The sequence below is a fragment of the Harpia harpyja genome, chromosome 20, assembly GCF_026419915.1.
Source record: "Harpia harpyja isolate bHarHar1 chromosome 20, bHarHar1 primary haplotype, whole genome shotgun sequence".
Taxonomy (NCBI): Eukaryota; Metazoa; Chordata; class Aves; order Accipitriformes; family Accipitridae; genus Harpia; species Harpia harpyja.
The window spans coordinates 1,242,850-1,262,176 of record NC_068959.1 but is presented as its reverse complement, the minus strand read 5'-3'; the positions used below and the strand labels follow the sequence as shown (position 1 = coordinate 1,262,176).

Here is a 19,327-nt window from a genome sequence, read left to right as displayed (position 1 = left end):
TGGCTCCTGTCCTTGCCGGGTCGCCGCTGGGGAGATGAGGAGCGCCAGCAGCGTGATAAAATCGCGGTCCTGCCTGAAAGCCACGGGCGTGCGTGCCGGCAGCCCCCACCCGCCGGGCGCTCCCGCCCTGCCCGCCCGCGTCGCCGGCTGAACCCGCCGCCGTTGTCTGCGCGGAGCCGGGAAAGGCCACGTTTCGGCGGGCGGGCGGGCAGGGGACGGGCGCTGCCGGCCGGCGGGGGACGGCGAGGAACGGAGCGGGGAGGAACTTTCCCCCAACTGGAGCCGGGCGGGCTGCGGCCCCTCCCGCAGCCCCGGCCCCGGCCCCGGCGCTGCCGCTGGCCCGGTCCCGGCCCGGGGCGCCCATCCCGGCCCGACTCCTTTAAGATGATGCAATCGGCATCGCCCTCCGCGCTCCCCTCCCCGCGCCGCTGAGCAGAGCCGCGCAGCGCGGCGCAGGGGCGCGGGAGCGGCCCCACGGCCCGGCCCGGCCCGGCGCAGCGGGGCGGGGCGGAGCGGAGCGGAGCGGGGCGGCCCCGCAGCGCCCCGGCCCCGGCCCCGGCCCCGGTCCCGGTCCCGGCGGGGACATGGGCGCGCCGCCGGCCGCGCTGCCCGGCTGGCTGCCGCCGCGGGAACCGCCGGAGCCCGCCAGCCCTTAGCGCAGGCTGCGGGGTTTCTGCAAGTCATCTGAGCCAGCCGAAACGGCGCGCCCCCCGCGCTGCCCTGCCCGCCCTCACGGAGCCCGGCCGGATTCATTCGGGGGGGTTGTTGCGGCTTTTTTTTTTTTTTTTTTTTCCTCCTTCTCCCCCATCGCGCTGTGTGTATTGGTTTCTCTCGTCACCTGCCACGGTTAACTTTCCTGTGACTCGGTTTAACTCTCGAGACCTACACGGATGTTGCTCCGAGCACTTCTCTTGCCTTTGCTGTCCCTTGCTGGGATCGGATTTCATACTAACTGGACTCTGTGTGCCTGTATGCGTGTTCCGAGTGTCTTGAAATTTTGCTTTCCTTTACAAGAGCTATGCATTAATTGTAACCAAGGTAAGACTCGCTGTTCTTGGTCCCTCATGTGCATGTCTAAATTAGATGTTTCTTTAAAGATGAAGTGTGTATTTTCTTTTAAACGGTGGAGTCGTATGTAGTCCTTCCATTGATTGGTACTTGTGAAAAAGAAGCGTAGAACTTGCAAAAAAATAGACCTATTTAGCAGGAGATCTAGCTTGGCTTTCTAAACTGATCTGCTTTTCTCTGTTGCAGCTTCTGTGATGCTTAAAAGAATAATTTGTGTCTTATTTTGTTTTCCCTTTCGACAGACCTGTGAATGACCATAGGCTTGGCTTGACCTTGATTTTGATGGCTTTGTTGGAAGATCTAATGATGTGATTGCATTTCATGAAGCGATTGCTCTCCAGCCTCTCTGACTTAGGGTATAAGGCACTTCTGCCACACTGTCACTCATGGACAGTTCAGATTTCTTTTAAGCAAACCTTTCGGCTATTTTTCTTTTCTCGCTTCCCCTTTCCCCCCTGTTTCTCCTTAATGTTGGGAGCCTTATTCTACACTTTGGTGTGATTGATAGTCCTGCTGCTTCGTGCTGCTGTTTTAAAGTACAATGGCTCTAAGTGGCAACTGCAGGACTTACCTTCCTTCTCGAGAGCAGGGGACTGGGCTGCACTCCTTCCCAGAGGTAGTGGAGCTAAACGTGGGCGGCCAGGTTTATTTCACTCGCCACTCCACCTTGGTTGGCACCCCTCACTCCCTGCTGTGGAAAATGTTCACCCCAAAGAGAGAGACAGCCAACGATCTGGCGAAGGACTCCAAGGGAAGATTCTTCATCGACAGAGATGGCTTCCTCTTCCGCTATATTCTGGACTATCTCAGGGACAAGCAAGTGGTTCTGCCTGACCACTTCCCAGAGAAGGGAAGGCTCAAGAGGGAGGCTGAGTACTTCCAGCTCCCGGACTTGGTCAAACTCCTGACTCCTGATGACAACAAGCAAAGCCCCGATGATTATTGCCACAGTGATTATGAAGAGGTCTCCCAAGGCAGTGACACGAGAATATGCCCACCCTCATCACTCTTACCGCCTGATCGGAAGTGGGGGTTCATTACCATCGGGTACCGGGGGTCGTGCACTATTGGCAGGGAGAGCCAAGCAGATGCTAAATTCAGGAGGGTCCCAAGGATTTTGGTTTGTGGAAGGATTGCTCTGGTCAAAGAGGTCTTTGGAGAAAGTTTGAATGAAAGCAGAGACCCAGACAGGGCTCCAGAAAGGTACACCTCCAGGTTTTATCTCAAGTTCAAGCACCTAGAGAGAGCTTTCGACATGTTGTCCGAGTGTGGATTCCACATGGTGGCCTGTAACTCCTCGGTGACGGCTTCCTTTGTCAACCAGTACACAGACGACAAGGTCTGGTCCAGCTACACCGAATATGTCTTCTACCGTAAGTACAAGACACTTCTGAGGGAACTGCAACTACCTGTTTTAAGCTGCTCTCTTCCGTTGACTGTACAATTCTCAAAGCACAAAGAGCACAAATTTCCTTGCGTCTGCCGCCGACTAAGGCTTTCTTTAGATCCGGGGGGATACGGTTCAGTTTAAGCTTTCGAAACGTAAAGCAAGGCTGAACTCAATGGCTTGGTCTTGGCTAGGTGGCAGCACAGACTGCCAAAAGCTGCCCATCCCCGTGGCTGGAGGATGCCGATGTCCCTGGCTGTGTACATCAGCCATCTGACTGCCTTGCACGCTTCCCGAGTACGTGCGGGATGCAACATAAGCCTTGCAAACACACTGCAGATTTAATTACAGAAAATCTTCAAATGGGATTCAATTTGCAAAGGTAATAGCTGCTTGATAATAGTCAAGCACAGTCAGCCAAGCCATCTGTCAACAAACCTGACACACTTACACGCAGGGAAGGGAAAACAAAATCCTGTCCCTCTGGCTGCTTTTCAACAGGGGGTCTGCTCAGAGCCAGCTGATGTGCTCTGAAATGAGGGCTCAGAGCAGAGAGAGGCAAGTTGCTGTGCCTTGTTATGCAACATGCCTATGAAAAACAAACTACCCTCATAATGAGAAGAATCTGCCCTGCTTACCGCAATCACATCAGATCACATACTGTTGTGGTAATTTTAGCTGATAGCTCTAGCGAGCTCATTAACTTTCTAAGCTGATATTCAGGTAGAGGCACCGTTACCAATGGTAACACAAGGGGAATTTTGATTCTATAATTCTGTATCAGAAAATCATTCCACAACTGCTGTGCTTAAATATTTGAGAGGTTCATGAGGCTGTTTTCCTCCATTTTCATTTCAAAAGGATGAAGGATGGAACATTTCCCCAGTCTGTTTGTAGAAATGGGCTTTAGCCAGCTGCTGCTTTGGGCAGTAGGGTTTAGAGCAGGATAATGCTTTGCTGGCAGACCTGCTGCGCTGTGTGCGGTGCTTACAGTTAGCAGGCTCAGTAGCGTGGAGAGCTGACAAAAGTTTTAGATGAAAGATGTATTGGGAAGTGAATAGTTTGTGTGTAATACTAGATTCAGCGCCATCTACTCTTGTGTCTGGGCTCAACAGGCAGCCCTAATCTGCTTGTGTAATGATGCCTAAGTCAGCATCCTGAAAAGCCATCTGTATTTTTGACATGCATAGATTTACTTAAAATTAGTTTTCTAGCTGGATTTCTTAGCAAAATGGTTCTAAGGTCATGGATCCGCTTATATTCCGACAGGGATGGATGATTTCTATTATTAGGCTTCTTCTGTTTGAAATCATAGTGTCTTGTACAAGTTATACAAGGAGAATTAGTGTAGTTATAGGAATGGATTAGAATAAATTGTGTTTGCATTTATATTTAAAATCAGAAAAAAATCTAAGTTCCGTATAGGCACAATGATTTCCTAACTGAAGAGCGGATGAATGTAGGTTTTGCATGAATTAGCAAACACAGACTCCTGATTTTCATATTACTCAAATTTTTACTGTCAAGGATTGCTCATTGCTTCCACATCACTACAGCTAGGGTTAGGTACTGAGATGAGAGGGACCTTAGAAATTTTGGAGAGTGAAAGTCTAGAGTAGGTGCCACAAAATCTTCTCTCATCAGTGCAGGGAAAGCCCAGTCCAGTGAAAGTTCCTGGAAAGACTCTTACCCAGTTCAACAGGCTTTGCGTTTGGCTCATATCAGTTTTGTGGATTTTTGACACTGATACGGTTTCAGAGATGGATTTTTCAAAGGGTCCTTCCCTAGGTAAAAGCTAAAGCAGTGACTGTGATGCCAAACCACTCTCCTCTATCTCAATCCGAATCGTTCTGTTAGGCTCTGTGCCATTTGCTGCTTGCTGCGTTAGAGCCGCTGATGGGCTGCAGAGCTTCTCTGGCCGCGTGCTTGGGGTCTGGCTGCAGCCAGTCGACCTGAGAGCAGGCACGGTATCTACAGAATTCACCTGGAGCAAAAGAACTGCCTTCCCAAATTTCACTAAATCATTTCATTTGAAACTCTGAGGACCAATAAAATTGACATCTGGCTTTCCAGTGGAGCATTACAACTTCTCTGCAGCTGCTTAGCCATAATTATTTAATTAGAAGCTGCCAACTGTGTCTATATAAGCATTAATTCATCAAGCCGTTGTGATCAGGTTAATGGGCCTAAACATGGGAGGTGTCTAATACAACTGGTTAGGTAGATGCAGAGGTGGTCTTTGCAGAGCTGCTTAGTAGATCCTGTGAAATGCACAGTTGGAGGGACTCTTCAGAGCTGGGAAAGGATGCTTATTTCCAAAGGAGGAAGGATAGAGGGAGGAATATTTTTTTTGATACGCCAAATACATTGTTTGCTCCAAATACTGCTCAGAAGGTAAATGCCTGTGGTTGGCAGGAAGATAAAGAACATTCTTCATGTGCAAATCCTTTTGAAAGTAGATCAGCTGGACCGAAGAGGGTGTAAACTGCACAGCTACTTACATGGGTACAGTGTGTGCTGTTAACAGAATTGCACCATTAATATTGTATGACGTTTTCTCCCCTTGTTCAAATTCAGGTGCTATTAAGGCTAATGGGAGATTCATGTTCTCTGTGGAGGAGGTTTTCCCGAAATGCAGGGCACGCAGAAAGTGTCCAGTACAGCAAACCTGCAGCTGCTTTGCTGAGTGGGTGGCAAGATGGGCTGCAAAGCTGGCACTTGGGATGACAGTGCAATCCTCGGAGCGCAGCTGGGCTCCACTCCAGTTTCAAATAGGCCGATGCAAAGGAAGGTTTGGAGACAGACTGTGTTAATACATTAGAGCCATAATTAAACGGTTCTTTGAAACGCAGTTCCTGTGTGGTGGGTAGGCAGGAGTCACAGCCTGGCTCCTGCTCACAGGTGGAGGATGAGTTGAGGAAAGGAGGTGAGGTTCTGCTCAGGCATTTTCTCTCCATCCAGTTTCTCTTACGTCAAAGACGTTTACTTAAATTTTATACCCGCTAAGGTTGGATTTCTGACTTGAACCATTTTGTGGGTTCCACCCCCCTGTTGTTTTGATGATCTCTCTTAAAGTAAAACCTCATCTCCAAACACTCTCATTTTTGAAGAGGGTGATAGCCTGTGCTTGGATCTTAATTTTTAAATGTTTTCAACCTTTAAGATGGGATGAATCAAAAATGTGCACTTGGAACATCTGGTAAATGTTGTGGCGGGGGTGAGGGGTGTTAAACCATATGGGCTGGCTCAGCCTTTTGTAGCCTGGCCCCATTCCTGACTTCACAGCGGCAGCAGCACGCTCTTTTTCACCACCTCCAATAACTTACAAACCAGCTCTTTTTGCCTCACTCTAATCTTGCAGCATTGCCAGGACTGAGGGTGACAGTCCTGCACGTGGATGTTGTGATTGCCAGAAGAGCGAAATAACAGGTTGGAAACGGAGAAGGCTTTAGCTTCAGATCAGCGACATGGCAGGCTGCACGCGTGTGTCTGCCGAGCAGCTAGGAACCGAGTGACATGGCAGTGGGATGGGCTGGGGAGAAACTGCATGGCAGCCCCTGTCTGCATATTGCTGTTGCCCCCAAAACCCTGATGCCACATCCCTTCTCTCTCTGCTTGTCAGTGGCTGAGACTGCAGTAGGCTCTCAGAACTGTTCACAATACAGAGGGGAGATCTTAACTCTAATATATCACATCAAAACCCCTTGCTTTTACTCTCATGGCTCCCAGCACAGCTGTGGGTAGCACCAACAAGGAGCACAGTTGGCACCACAACAAGCAGGTTGCCCTCTGCTCAGCTGGAGCAATAAAGCGGGGGCAGACGAGAGCTACTAGGCAAAAAGGAGCAAATATAGAAGAAGTACAGATGGAGGAAAAGGAGAGAAAATTCACACACAATCTGGAGAGAAAGAACTAGGGAAAAGATGTGGGTACTGACAACTACACCAAGACACGGTGAGGGAGAATTCGTTAGATACGTCAAGCCTTCAGTTTAACCCAAATGTTTTCCTGCAACAAGCAGGTGGAGAGGGGTTGACATATGCTCCTTCAAGTTCACTAGCAGAAAAGAATATGGGGATTTAGACAGATGGCTGTCCCTGCCCTTCCTAAGGCCGTGCTTCAAAGTCTGAGCAAGCATGAGAAAATCAGGACAATGGCCTGATTTGCTTAAGCCTTGCCTTGCCCTGCCCTGGCCAGTTCACATCTGCACATGTGGAGCAGCTCAAGCACCTGCAGATGTTCAAAGATGTGAGACACTCCTGGCACTGTAGCTCTGAAAGCCAAAAATTAATTAACAAGGCTCTTGCTCCTGAAGGACATGTGCTGCCTCTACTTGCTCTAGGGACAGTTGTAAATTTTGGCATTCTCACCTTACTCTTTCAAGAAGATGCAGGCTGGGTGTGCTTTTCACTTGCTAGAATATCACCAATTCCCCCTCTCTTTAAACTGATACCGTTCTATGTTCTAGTAGTTGGTTCTGTCTAGTTTTAAATCAGTGAAGATCAAAATGTCCCAAAAGATAACAAAGTCTAATCCAATTAATAATGCAAGCTTCCTCTCCTGTTGACAAGAGATGTTTCTGTTCCCAGGTAATTATTGTCATCATCAGTGAGCCTGGTCCATCTTGCCAAACAAAATTCTCTCTCAGAAGGATGCTCGTCTGCAGGCGATAGGGCTGTAATCAGCCAAGTCTGCTAGCATATTCATGTCAGAAGGACCTTGTTCTGAGCTTTTTTGGTCAGACTTGAGTGATGGTTGATTTTTTCCTAGTTTGTCACGGCAGACTGAAAAGCCTGTAGATTTTGTTCGTTTGATAAGAGTTATTCCATAGATGAAAAATGCTATAATTTATTAGAAACCAATAGTGTCAAATCTGACTGCTAGATCAGTCTAAAAATCTCCAGCTTAATGGATAACTGAAGTAAAAATTGGTAAAAATGTTGGTTGGATATAGGACTCAGAGTTCATTCTAACAATGTACAGATAGTGATGTTCAGGAACCAGCAAGGATGGCTTTTGGGTACTGGCCTTTGTCCCTACCCAGGTTTCACGGCACGGCTGGTTGTTTCATAGCCCTTTGGTTACGATCTTCATCGACTTGAATGTTTGAGATAGATGTTTAGCATGATTATACAGGTCTGTTACCTTGCTGCTCCAAAATACTACTGGGCAATGCAGATCCTCCCGCTGTCACCTGCGCAGCAGCTAGGCAGATTTCCTGCAAAGCAACGTCCCTGCCCCTCTGTCCCATGTCCGTGCTGGCCTCTGCAGTGGAAGGGGGTTTGTGAGTTCAGGAGATAAAACCAGCACTGCCCAAAGAAGTGGTTGAGTGGGTTTCAATCTGGTGTTTGCCAAGCTGTCAGGAGGGCCGTGCGTGCTTCGTGCGGTGCAGGTATTGGGGAGGCAGTGGAAATATTTGCGCGGGGTTCGGTGCAGTGAGGGCCTGGCCACGGGCGCAGGCTGCGGTCGCGTCCTCGCTGCGCCCGGCCACCACTTCTGCTGCGGCAGGACCAACAGGTACGGACTGGAGGCAGAACCTCACCTGTCAGGCTTGCACGCCTGCTGCTGCTCTGTGATCCAGAAACAGACTGTAATGACTAAAGGATTAACCAGGGAGGGCTGGCACTTAGGGGCGGGGCGGGGGGGAAATCAATGTATTTTTAAACTGCAGTCTTGAGCTGGATGTTTTCCAGGAACGGTGCGCATGAGGTCCCAGAGCACCGTTTCGGTAGACTGATCAGAGGAGGGGTTTGCTGTAATAAAAGTAGACGTGTGCCAGTGAGATATTCCCCCACGGGTGTCCCAGGGAGGTGTGGAAACAGGGAATGCCTGGCCTGTTGCCCTGGGACGGGAGAATTACGAGTGGAAGTGACCCAGTGTCCCTGGGCTGCTCTCCGCGGAGCAGCGTGGAATGGCTCCCACCAGCCGGTTTTCTGCAGCTTTATTCAGCCTGGTGAGGTCTGTCCTTTCTAAAATTTGCTGAAATGTAGTTGTGGTTCTTATGAAAACAAAACCTGAAAGAGCAAAGGAGTGTAAATAAGAAAACACAACACAGATATTTGCCATACAATGAATATCAGCAACATATTGTACACACAGACAAACACTTCCTTGCAGCAGGTTGGTTTTTTTTCTTTCCAGCCATCCTGGATTTGTTTAAATTTGTAACCACAACATTTTCTCAGTTTCTTCTCCTTTTTTTTTCAGCTTTTCAAGTTCAAGGCTAACATACAGTAAATACAGAGACAAGAAGCAAAATCTAAACTATGTCTTTGCAAAGAGCAAGAATAACCTTTTATGAAACTTGCTCAAAACTGTGTTTTTTGTAAAGGAAGAAAATAGACTGAAGTGAGTTAGACTTGGAGGAATTGCTTGAACTTGTCGCTAAAGTGTAATGGCAAATGAGGTGGCCAGTCCAAAGGATCCTGCTCGAGTGATTTCCCCCTGCTACTTTCAGAAGACGTGCTCAAGTTAATACTGGAATACAGTAAAACATTGCTGCCCTTATTATGCCTCCTAATGTTAACCCAAGTGCTTAAGGAACATTGGAGCTCGAGCTTCAAATCTGATGATGTAAGGGAGCATGTTATTTTGATCATTTGGGAAGTGCTGAACACCTGCAATGCCTCTTAAGTCCACAAAGATTCAGGTCTAAATATGAATATGCAATATAAAAGCTTAGTGCATAAGATAACGTCTCCCTTCACTGGTCCAGTGTAGGAGACTGGTATTTATTTCTGTGCTAATGGCCCTTACTAAGGCCTTCCTAAGAGCTTTGGACTTTTCTTTTGGAATGAGTGACCCTCGGTTTTACCTCTGCTTGTAGGATCTGGGTAAATAAAATAGAGAATGAACAGCAGTATACTGGGCATCAGAGTACTGTGTAGGCTGTTTTCCATAGTCTTCCCAAATTAGCTTGCTATATTAGTTTTCTAATAACGTTTAAAAGAAAGCGAGAAGTGTAGAATTGTGCAAATACTTTTTACATTTCAATAGCTGGGTATAACCTTTGTTGAAATACCCATAAATATAAACTGTTCAATTAGAGTGTGACCCTGTTGACCACTTTCTATTGACTATCAGTTGTGTAAAGTGCCTTTCCATCCATAAGCCCAGTGTTGGTGTGAGCACTCTGCAGCTGTAATAACTGCTTGGACTTAGGAAGCTGGTTCATAAATCACTAGTGTTAAAAATTTTCCAGAGCTTCTTCTGAATCTACTAACAAAGTGATAGGCGATTTATAGGAGCTCATTGATTAGCTACTAAGGCGGCTAAAAAAATTCCTCTACCGAAAATATAGTGAAGAAAACCTTGGCCATGCTGGTTTGCAATCCATCCTGAAAACCTCGAAAACAAACTCCTTTAAGTCTGCATGTGAAAATCTCTGTAGCTGTGCTCCAGACACAGGGCTCTGGAGTTTGTTGGAAAAAGACTACAACATCCCCAAACCTTTAATTTCAAGCAGGAAAATGAACCCGAGTTTTGGTGTGCGCTTCTAGAAGAACAGAATTACGTTGGAGGCAGCAGCAGCCCGAGGGAGGCTCTCCTCCTTGCTCTGAGCTTGGACCGCAGGTGGGAATGGAGACCCATGGCTGCTGTTCGGGCATTAGTCTTTGGCCAGGGCCTGCAAGCCAAATTTAAAGAAAAAATTCTCTCTGCATATTTTGGAGGAGACTTGTTTCAAGACTTCAGATTGAATTTCCATCAAACTGAATCAGAGTATGTTTTTACAGCAGAATTAAAGCAGGCTGAAATAGAACCCCATGGTACGTGCTGATTTTGACTGAATTTTGCACTTTAAATATTCTCAAAGCCAAAAACTCAGAGCAAAGCTTGAGTGAGCGAAAAGCATGCCATCAGAGAGCTTGAAAAAATGTTTATTTGTGCTCCTACAAAGGGAATTTTACTGAAGTTTTCTCAGATCAGAGTTTTCACTGGTAGTGTGGGAAAGTCCAACGTTTTGTTCCACAAAGGACCAGAAGGATTGCAGAGGGTAATCCCGAGACTGGGAAGTGAAGGTGCCTTTTTTGCAAATTTACAATTTGCATGCTCATATGAAAATGTGATTACTGATCATCACTTAAACTAAATATAACACCTGTATCGATAATGGATGCTTTCATATAAAATTTGAACAGAATATTCTCCTGCAGTGTCATTGCCTTAGTGTGTTGTCATATGGCAAATGAGCGTAGGCTGGGCATCAGAGCAGAAGACTGGGGCTTCTGAAAAAACAAGAGATGCTTCACTGAAGATCTAAAACCTCCTTGCTTATAACAAGCAAAAATCAATAAGGAAGAATTTGATGAGTTGCTGATTTTTTAAAAAGTATGTTGGCTTTGGTTTTCTTCGGTTTACTCTCTTAGTTTTTAGGTGATCATCAAAGTCAGTACAGGGAGCCAGTCCTCAGGAGGGTACCTGGTTCTTTTCTTTGGGTACAATGTTGCAGCATAATTGTGGGGAAAAAAAATTACCACTGTCCTCTTGCAGAATTAAAGCGAGAATTCTGTTTCTGAATTAATGGCCCAATAGTGGTCAGTGGTAATATAATTTTTATGCATAAATAATACTATTTATTATATTATTTATTACCATTATTGTTAATATTTGTTCTCAATGTTATATTTATAGACAGAAGAGTAAATATGAAGAGCTCAGTTTAATGACAGCTCTGCTGAGCCCAGTAAAGCCACACCAGCTACAACAGCTGAAGATCTGGCCAAGCATTTCTGCAGCACATTATCCCTGTACTGCTTCTTACGCTGACAAAAGTGTATGCTCCTATGTGGTTTGGCTAATTAGAAAGGTTTGCTATGGAAGATATCTCACTGTTTGACATAGCAAATATATTCAATGTATTTTATTTAAGTACAGCTGTGCTTTCTTGAGAGGTCACTATCGGAAACATGCTGCTGACAATTTCTTGAAAGTTGGGTTCCTTTTGTCTCATTAATTTGATCGTGACATGCTATAACCTGAGCGCTTTTCTCTGACTGATTTACCTCTCTGTCATTCCTGCCAGTATTGGATATAATGACTTTCTCTCAATCCTGCCATCACCTCTTAAACCACAAGACTTGTAGGTTAGAGAGGTTTTGTACCCGTGGCTCGAATAAATTCTTTCATTCCCTTGGACGTTGTTTAACCTAAACCACGTGCAGCCCAAGGGTGTCTTTACTTTCCCTGGTGAAGCCACAATTATCAAGATGCAAAAGCATGTGTTTCCTAGCTGGGGGAAGAGTAGTTTCTAGGTGTTCTTGATTTCATTCATTTGTGAGCATTCAAGAGAACGAATCCTCTATTCTTTCAAGTCAATGCACTTACATTACGTGAGGATTAAATCATTCCCTTCCTTCGATTTCGAGTCTGCAGATAGAAAGCTAGTCTGCCTTACTTTAAGTAGACAAAGAATATTTAAATAAGGATGCTGATAAAAATGCTTTCACCAGTAAGGATTTGATTAAAGAATCTGCTGCTTTAAAGAGTCCTGTAGATGAAGGCAGAAGTCAAAAGACACCATTTCTTGCAGAGGGATTGAAAAGTTGGTTTAAGTTTGGTCTGTGGGAAGAATTTCCACAACTCGGTGACATCCGCACTGCTGGGGAGAGACCACGTCCCACCCTGCTCCTCCGCTGCAGCCCCCAGGTGGGCTTTTTGCTAAGGCCAGTTCACCTCTTCCAACCCAAGTGAGGGTGCTTCTGATTTCAGAAGTCCAATGAACATTTTCACATGTTATTGCAAAGATGAACATTTAGTAGCAATAGTATTTGTTCTGTGCAGGGGTTTTGATGTCCTTCATGATAGAAATAAATAAATAAAATAACTTCCCTCCCAGAAGGACAGTATTGTCACACTATTTGGACTTAAAATAGAAATGGATGTCACAACTAGTTTTTTTCCTGTTTTATATCTTTTAGTTGGTTTGGATTTTTGGTTTGTTTTTTTTTTTTCAGAATGGGCAATGAATACAAATGAGTCCACCTCCCATTATAAAGATAAAACAAAATTTCCCAGGTGTGGGATTAGGCAGCACATGGTAGCCTGCATCCCATTGAGACTGGCAGACCTATTGGAGGTCATTAATAGGGAGAATCAAACCCTGCTCTAACTTACTTCCGCTTTTAAATCTTCAAAATACTTGACTTGTACCTAGGAAGCATCAGTATTTACTTTATAGAGATTTTCTGGGTTTAAGAAGTCAGAATAACCTTTCCTGTGCCAAAACTCGAAGGACTGGAGATGATGATCCATTTGAAACTCTTAATAATTGCATTCTTTCTTCTCCAACAGCAGCCCACGTGTTTCCAGTCAGTCTGGTACAAAGCACGTGGCACATTAGCAGCCAAGTGCTGTTCATGTGGGCAGGATGACTGATTCGTCTGCCTCTTCCTGGGCATCTCTGCAGTCTCTTTGATTTCAACAGATAAGCCAAGAGATTCAGACCTCCTGTCTGAGGCTGTACTGTTCCCTGGCCATGAGATGTTTTCCATCCCCTTTGACTGGGTGTTGCACACTGTGCCATGCCCAAATAAGTTTGCTGCAGTAGCACAGAGATTTGAGTTTGTGTATTTGCAATCCAGCAACAACAGCAACAGACTTGGGATCAAACCAAGTCTGGAGGCAAACAGGCCACAGCCACGGCTCCCACAGCATTCATAGCTGCTGGCAGCGGAACTGAATTTTGTTCATTTGCACATTTCTTTTCCAACTTTTGCTAGTGGCTTTTGTACAAACGGCATCATACTTGAAGTGCATCTAAATACTTCAATAGATTTTCTTTGCAAGAAGACAGTCAACCTACAGACAGCAAAAGAAGAGCAAACCTTCCCACAAACCGTTTGGGAAGCAGCCTCTCTAGTGTGCGCCTGCTGATGAAAATGCAGCGGAAACCAATCATTTTCTGGATGAAAGCTAAAAGCTACATGGCAGATAGTAAATAAATAATTGCAGGGAAACATTGCACATAGATTTCTTGGGGAACAGAACTTAATTAAATTTTGTGAACATGCCTACGTAGTTCCATTGATCAGGAAAAAATGGATATGTGCTACGTCTTTAAGATTTACTTGCTTGACAGTGTTTTGCCTTCCTCCCCTCCCTCAGTTTCATTTGCTTTATATCCTGCAGTGGTAAGGGAACACATTTCTGTTTTTCTTTCTTGAAGAAATTGATCCTAAGCAGCACAGGACATGATGTATGGTTTGTAACTCTACAATATTGCTAAGCAAAAAAAAAAAAAATCACTGAAGAAGGCTGGGCAGATATTATATTAATTTCCATTTTAAAATAGATTTTTTCCCACTAGGACCAATAAAAAATATGCAAAGGCTTTCAACAGCCTCTCTAGTAATAATTAGTTAAAAGATGGCATAAATCTTGCTAGGCTGATTTAGCAAGGTAGGTTTTTTTAGACACTTCGCAAGACACTTTTTTGCCATTGAATTAAAACTCATCCCTGAATTCACCATACCAACCACTCTGTGTCTTTCTGGGATCTCAGCGTCTCCTCTTTGGTCCGTCACAGAGACAAACAGAAGTAACAGAGATGACTGTGGCTGATGCCTGGTGCAGGTGCAGAAGGACCAGACAAGACAGGCCAGCCCACCACCGTGGCCCGATGAAGGGCGTTGGGGTAATGCCAGGGGACTTGAACCTCATCACGGCAGTGATGGATCTCTCTTCTGGAAGGGCTTCGCTGGGGCTGCCAACGCTGCGGTATAGCAAATGCGCTGCATTGTAGAGAACAAAATATATTCCACAAGAACCCAGAGAATTTTTTCTGTTTATTTTTTAGTCTTCAGATGTCCTACTCCAACCGCCTTTTTCTGTTAGGGCTGTGAGGGCAGCTCCCGGAGGTCACTGACGGCCCGGGCCTGTTTCCCCCACCCTGGGGTGAGCAGTAAGCACCCGGTTTCATTTTGCTCCAAGTTGGCTGCTTTTCGTTCCCCGTCTCATTAAAGTACGGCAGCAAGTTGTTTGGTAAATGAGGAGGCTGCTGTCCTTGCTAGCATAATTGTGATTTGGCATATTGGTACAGTATTAAAATTCCAATTGAACAGATGGTGTCAGGATTTTAACTTATGCTTACGAGATGCAGATGGTCCAAGGAGTGAACTTGTACACTAGTTATTTTTATTTTGAACAGGTTAAGAACAAATTACTTTTTGACTATTGTTATTATTGCTCTACTTGTCATTTTTCTTTCCCTGTGTGCGTGTGCATACATGTATGTGTGTGTCTGTGCACATGTGCCAGTCTTCTCAGAATCTCTTTTCCTTGTAACTTTAGACTAAAAACAGCCCTATTTCTGCCTAAAACTCCTCTTTCTCTCTATTTACTGTTTCCTTCCTGGTAGCCCTTTTATTTCCCCCTAGACCTGTTCCTGCTCTCCTTGAGAGGTGCAGGGAGGAGGACCTGCCTGGCAGGGTTGCAGACCGGAGCTCTGCAGCGGTGCCGGTGCTGAGCGCTCAGCCCAGCCTGCCCCAGGGGAAAGCCGACCCGTCCCTGGGGCGAGCAGGTCCCGTGCTGGGCTCGTGGGGAGGCAGCCGCTCCGAAATCTCCCGTGGCAATGAGTCCCGAGGCAGGGCTGGTGCAGGCGGGGAGTGCTGAATGGGCCACGTACACCTGGTGTGACTGAGGATGCTAGGGCGGGTTTCTGGTCTTGGTTGCACTGGAGTCAATCCAGATTGACCCCACTTTTACACCAGTAAGGATCTGAGACTTGCTATCTAATCCTGTCGTGAAACACAGGGTTCTATTTTCATCATAATTTATAAGCTTATTTAATCTTTTATAGAAAAAAATATCTACTGCTAAAAGTTATTAATGTCCACCTGAATATTTTACACCTACTACATAGTACTAATTTGCATGCAAAGATACCAGTGTTATGCATAAAGCACCTGCGTACATTTTCCGTACTGTTTCTCCTGCCCCATGTCACATACCCAGGGGAAGGACCTGTGAGCATACGTTTCAGGCAAGTCTCCTGGGTGCCAACCTTGATTCTGCTTTGGCTTCATGTCTGCTGGGGGCTGCAGTTGGTAGCGTCTCCTCGGAGGGACGAGGTTTGACGTGGCTTGTTGATCTTCCTTCTCGGCAGGAGTGTTTGCTGTGTGCAGCTGGTCACAGGGAAGCTTGAGCCAGTCTGTGGTGTCGGTGTTTAATCTAGAGCTCAGTCCAGAAGGCAGGAGAGTCCCAGTGCCTCCTGCATTTGAAAGAAGCTGTAGGTATTTGAGATCTTTAGATTGGGGAAAACAACATTTCCCCAAGGGCCAAGGGTTAAATCATTGAGTGTCTACCCAGCTTACTCCTAACAGGAGAACATATTTCTGAGGTCTGACTGTGATCAGGTGACTGGACCAGCAAAAATAAATCTTAGTCCATTACCTGTCCTTGATGCATTTCACATGTACGTCCTGGCAATATCGGCTGCAGGGGAGGTTTCCACGAAAGACGATGCAAACATATGGCATAAGGGCAAAGACGCCAGTTGCAGGTGGAGGTATAATCAGGTTCATTTATTCCTCCCTCGTGCCTGCTGCCATTACTCATTCCTCTCGCATGCAAATGTGCAGATCTCCCTACTGCTCGTTAAAGCCCACAATGATATAGAAGATGCTGTTCCCATCCTTAAAACGCAGCGGGTCTGGGAGCACGGTGCCAATGGCATGGAGGCACTTTCCCATGGCAGGGACCTGGCACCCAGGGACCCCATCTCCCCAAGTCCCCACCCAGGGCCCTCAGTTGCTTTTTTTTTTGGCTTCTTGGGAAACTGGTGGAGAATATGAAGGGTTTTGGTGGCGGCTGGGCTGGAGGGTGTGGCGGGGGCTGGCTGGGGGCTGGCTGGGGGGCTGCAGGGACACTTGGGCAGCCCGCAGACCAGAGCGCTGCTGGAGTGCATCTCCAAAGGCTGCGAGATGTCTCGTCCCCGTGGGGCTGGCGTGGCCCCTCTTGCTTGGGCAGCCGTGCTGATGCAGAAAGGGCTTTTGGGATTCCCTGGAGCGCAAAAAATTGCCCTCCCACCTATTTCTGATAATTAGTATTTTCCATAATTATCCCAATGACATTGACCGAGAAGCCTGTGCCATAGCCAGAGGTGTTTGAGCTAATTTGGTTTTCCTCGGACTACCCGGGAAGGGTAGGCTGTGTGCAGCGCCCGGGGCTGCCCAGCACCGCGCCGTCGAGGGGCATGGATCAGCCTCTCCTCTGCTCAGATGCTTAAGCACTAATGGGGACAGGGCGAGTGGGGATGAGTAATGAATATTTCATGGGAAAACATTACAACACTGTATACGAGAGCAGCTGACTCCATTGCATCCTCGCAGCTGCCTCCTTGCTTTAGACAATGTATTTTTTCTCTCTGATTACCTGATGGGAAGTGAAGCAGTGACGGAGAAAAGGCACAATGCACTGATCCAGGCTGCCACCTTCTCCCTCGCAAGCATAAATATTTGAAAGTTTGTGTTGCTGCTTCTGAATGAGGGGATTAAAGAGCTCTGATATATTAACTTCTTGCACTTTATGCTGTGTTTGAAACATTGACTTCAAAACCACAGCCCCTCTGGTCTGTGGGATGGGAAAGGGGTGTCCCTCTGGCCCCAGAGTTTACAGCAGCAATGACCCCATCTCTCCATGCCCAGTGAAGATCTCCAGGCTGGTGGGGCCTTGGTCCGCCCACTGGTGGCTGGGTCCTGGCTGCAGGGAGCAGGTTATGGCTTTACACCGTCTCTTTTCCCTGCTGGGAACCTTGGGGTGTCCCCCCCTGGCACATCCCATGGGACTGAGCATCAGTGGCTGCTCTACCATGGGGGTTTGCTGCCGCTCTTCTCCATGCGGGCGAAGCTGTTACTGAGCTGTCTGCTGGCACAGCCTGGCACCGGGATGCTTCCTCCTCGCTAACGATGTCCCATGTCCCCTCAGCAGGCATGTACCACCCTCCTGCCTGCTCCCTGCCAGCCGTGTCTGCGGGATTTTCATCCCATGCAGATCTTGCCACGCTTCGCTCCACCTGCATCTCGATGGCCTGAAATCAAACCAGGCCTTGAAATCAGGATCAGTATGTCTGATTAGGTTATACAGCCATAAAACCAAACCTGAATTCCAATATCATATTCCAAGTGTCCACCATGCTGTTTGGTGACATAAACCATCACCTTGGGGAGAGAGAAATTTTCCTGTACCCGAATTTCCTGCACCTGACCCTGCCAGGTTTCTCCACTGCACGGGGAAACCCAGAAAAAATATCAGTGATGAAGACATTTGCAAGTTCTGTGACCTGATTTTGAACACACTCCTAAAAGAAAAAAGTGAAATTTAGTAAGTAAAACGTTAGCTAGAATGTGTTTGCTCAGCTGTAGTGACAACTTTAGTTACACACTGTATTTTTTGTTTGCAGATGCAGCTTTTACAGAGCCGTGGCTATAGAACAGATTAAATATTGTTTGAAAAAGTGATCAGAGATTTTGTTTGCAATCATGCTGTAGCTCTTCTCTAAATATTGGAAGCATTTTAAATTGGTTTGTATTGATAATGGCATTGTAATGCCTTTTCTTGCTTGTACAGATCGTCAGTGTTTTAATGCGCTTATTCCCAAGGGGTGAAGTTACTGAAGAGAACAGATTAAGTTAAATGTTAAAGAATGTTTCGTTAGGGAAAATCATATTTCCTTTAAAACGGCTTTGCGTAAGGTTATTAGGTATTTGATTGTTTGTATTTCTTATGGCTTATGTAAATGGTGCTCACGGCTAGAGCATGGTTATCAGTTTTCTGACTGCAATGCTGTAAGTCCAAATGCATAAATATGCATAACCTAAGTCAGGGATATTTCAAGAGCCTTTCAGGAAAGGCTGTTCCCACCGTGTCCCCTCCGTGGGACCAGGGTGGGAGGTCTGTGCTGACAGGGGGGTACCCTGAGCTCCACCGTGCATTTCTGTGCCCGTTCCCTCCCCTCTCCCTGGCCGGGTTGTGTAGGAGCCAGTTCATGTCGCTGCCAGGGCTGAGGGGAGGCAAGCTGGAGCCTATGGACTTTAACAGACACTGCATTTTTAATCTAAAGCATTTTCTTTTACTCCTTTCTGAAAATGCAAACCAGGGGATGCTTGTGTGTATGTTGTAGTGCTCGTCCGTTTTTTTTGCCTGTCGTAATACGCTCCATCATCTTCTGCACTAACTTGGCGTGCAGTGACACAGCCACTTCGAAAAGACAGATCAGGTTTGATAAATTCATAAAGACACAGTTTGCCAAAAGCTGTTTGGATGTACAGGAGTCACATTTTCACTGAGCTGTTCTGAACACGTCCACCTGGATATAACTTCATATAAAACAATCCCCTTCTGCAGGACAGGGACACGTCCCATATGTCCCCAAAGGAGACTGAATCCATCTGACAAGCCCTTGCTCATCAGCCCTTAGAGCTGACATGTACTCACCACAAGGCCCTGAGTAAAAATGCGTAAACCTCTTTGTGACGGTGGGATCAGAAGGATTGCTGTGCCCATTCACTAGCATTCTTAAAATTATTTCAGTGAGACCTTTAAATTATTTTCAGCCTTTGCAGCTGAAGTTTTATTTGGTGTGTATTGCACGCCCTGACAGCAATGTGCCAAATAACGCATGATTTACTTGACCCTCCCAAATTCACCAGAAATACAGAGCTAGCTTCTACAACAAGGAAAGGCTTCCCTGTGCTTGGAACTGTTGTTTAAATATGGGATGATACAAAACTGTCCTGTCACCATGTTTTCTCCTCAACGTCTTATTACTGGGCATTAAAGACCATCCAGTGTGCTTTCCCTAAGAACACATCACTGGCTACCAAAATAGGAAATATGATACGGATTAGCAGATCTTTAAAATGACACAGAAGGACC

At 46.3% G+C, this 19,327-nt stretch overlaps 1 protein-coding gene across 1 annotated transcript in view; it reads left to right on the top strand.

Moving 5' to 3' along the window:
• The first annotated feature begins 564 nt into the window (after nucleotides 1-564).
• Nucleotides 565-19,327, top strand: part of KCTD16 (potassium channel tetramerization domain containing 16) — a 91,755-nt gene continuing 72,992 nt past the window's right edge. The window contains exons 1-2 of the mRNA XM_052771936.1: nucleotides 565-1,038; nucleotides 1,311-2,441. Of these exons, the coding sequence (XP_052627896.1) occupies nucleotides 1,610-2,441 (832 nt within the window). The 5' untranslated portion in view covers nucleotides 565-1,038; nucleotides 1,311-1,609. The remainder of the gene's footprint in view (nucleotides 1,039-1,310; nucleotides 2,442-19,327) is intronic.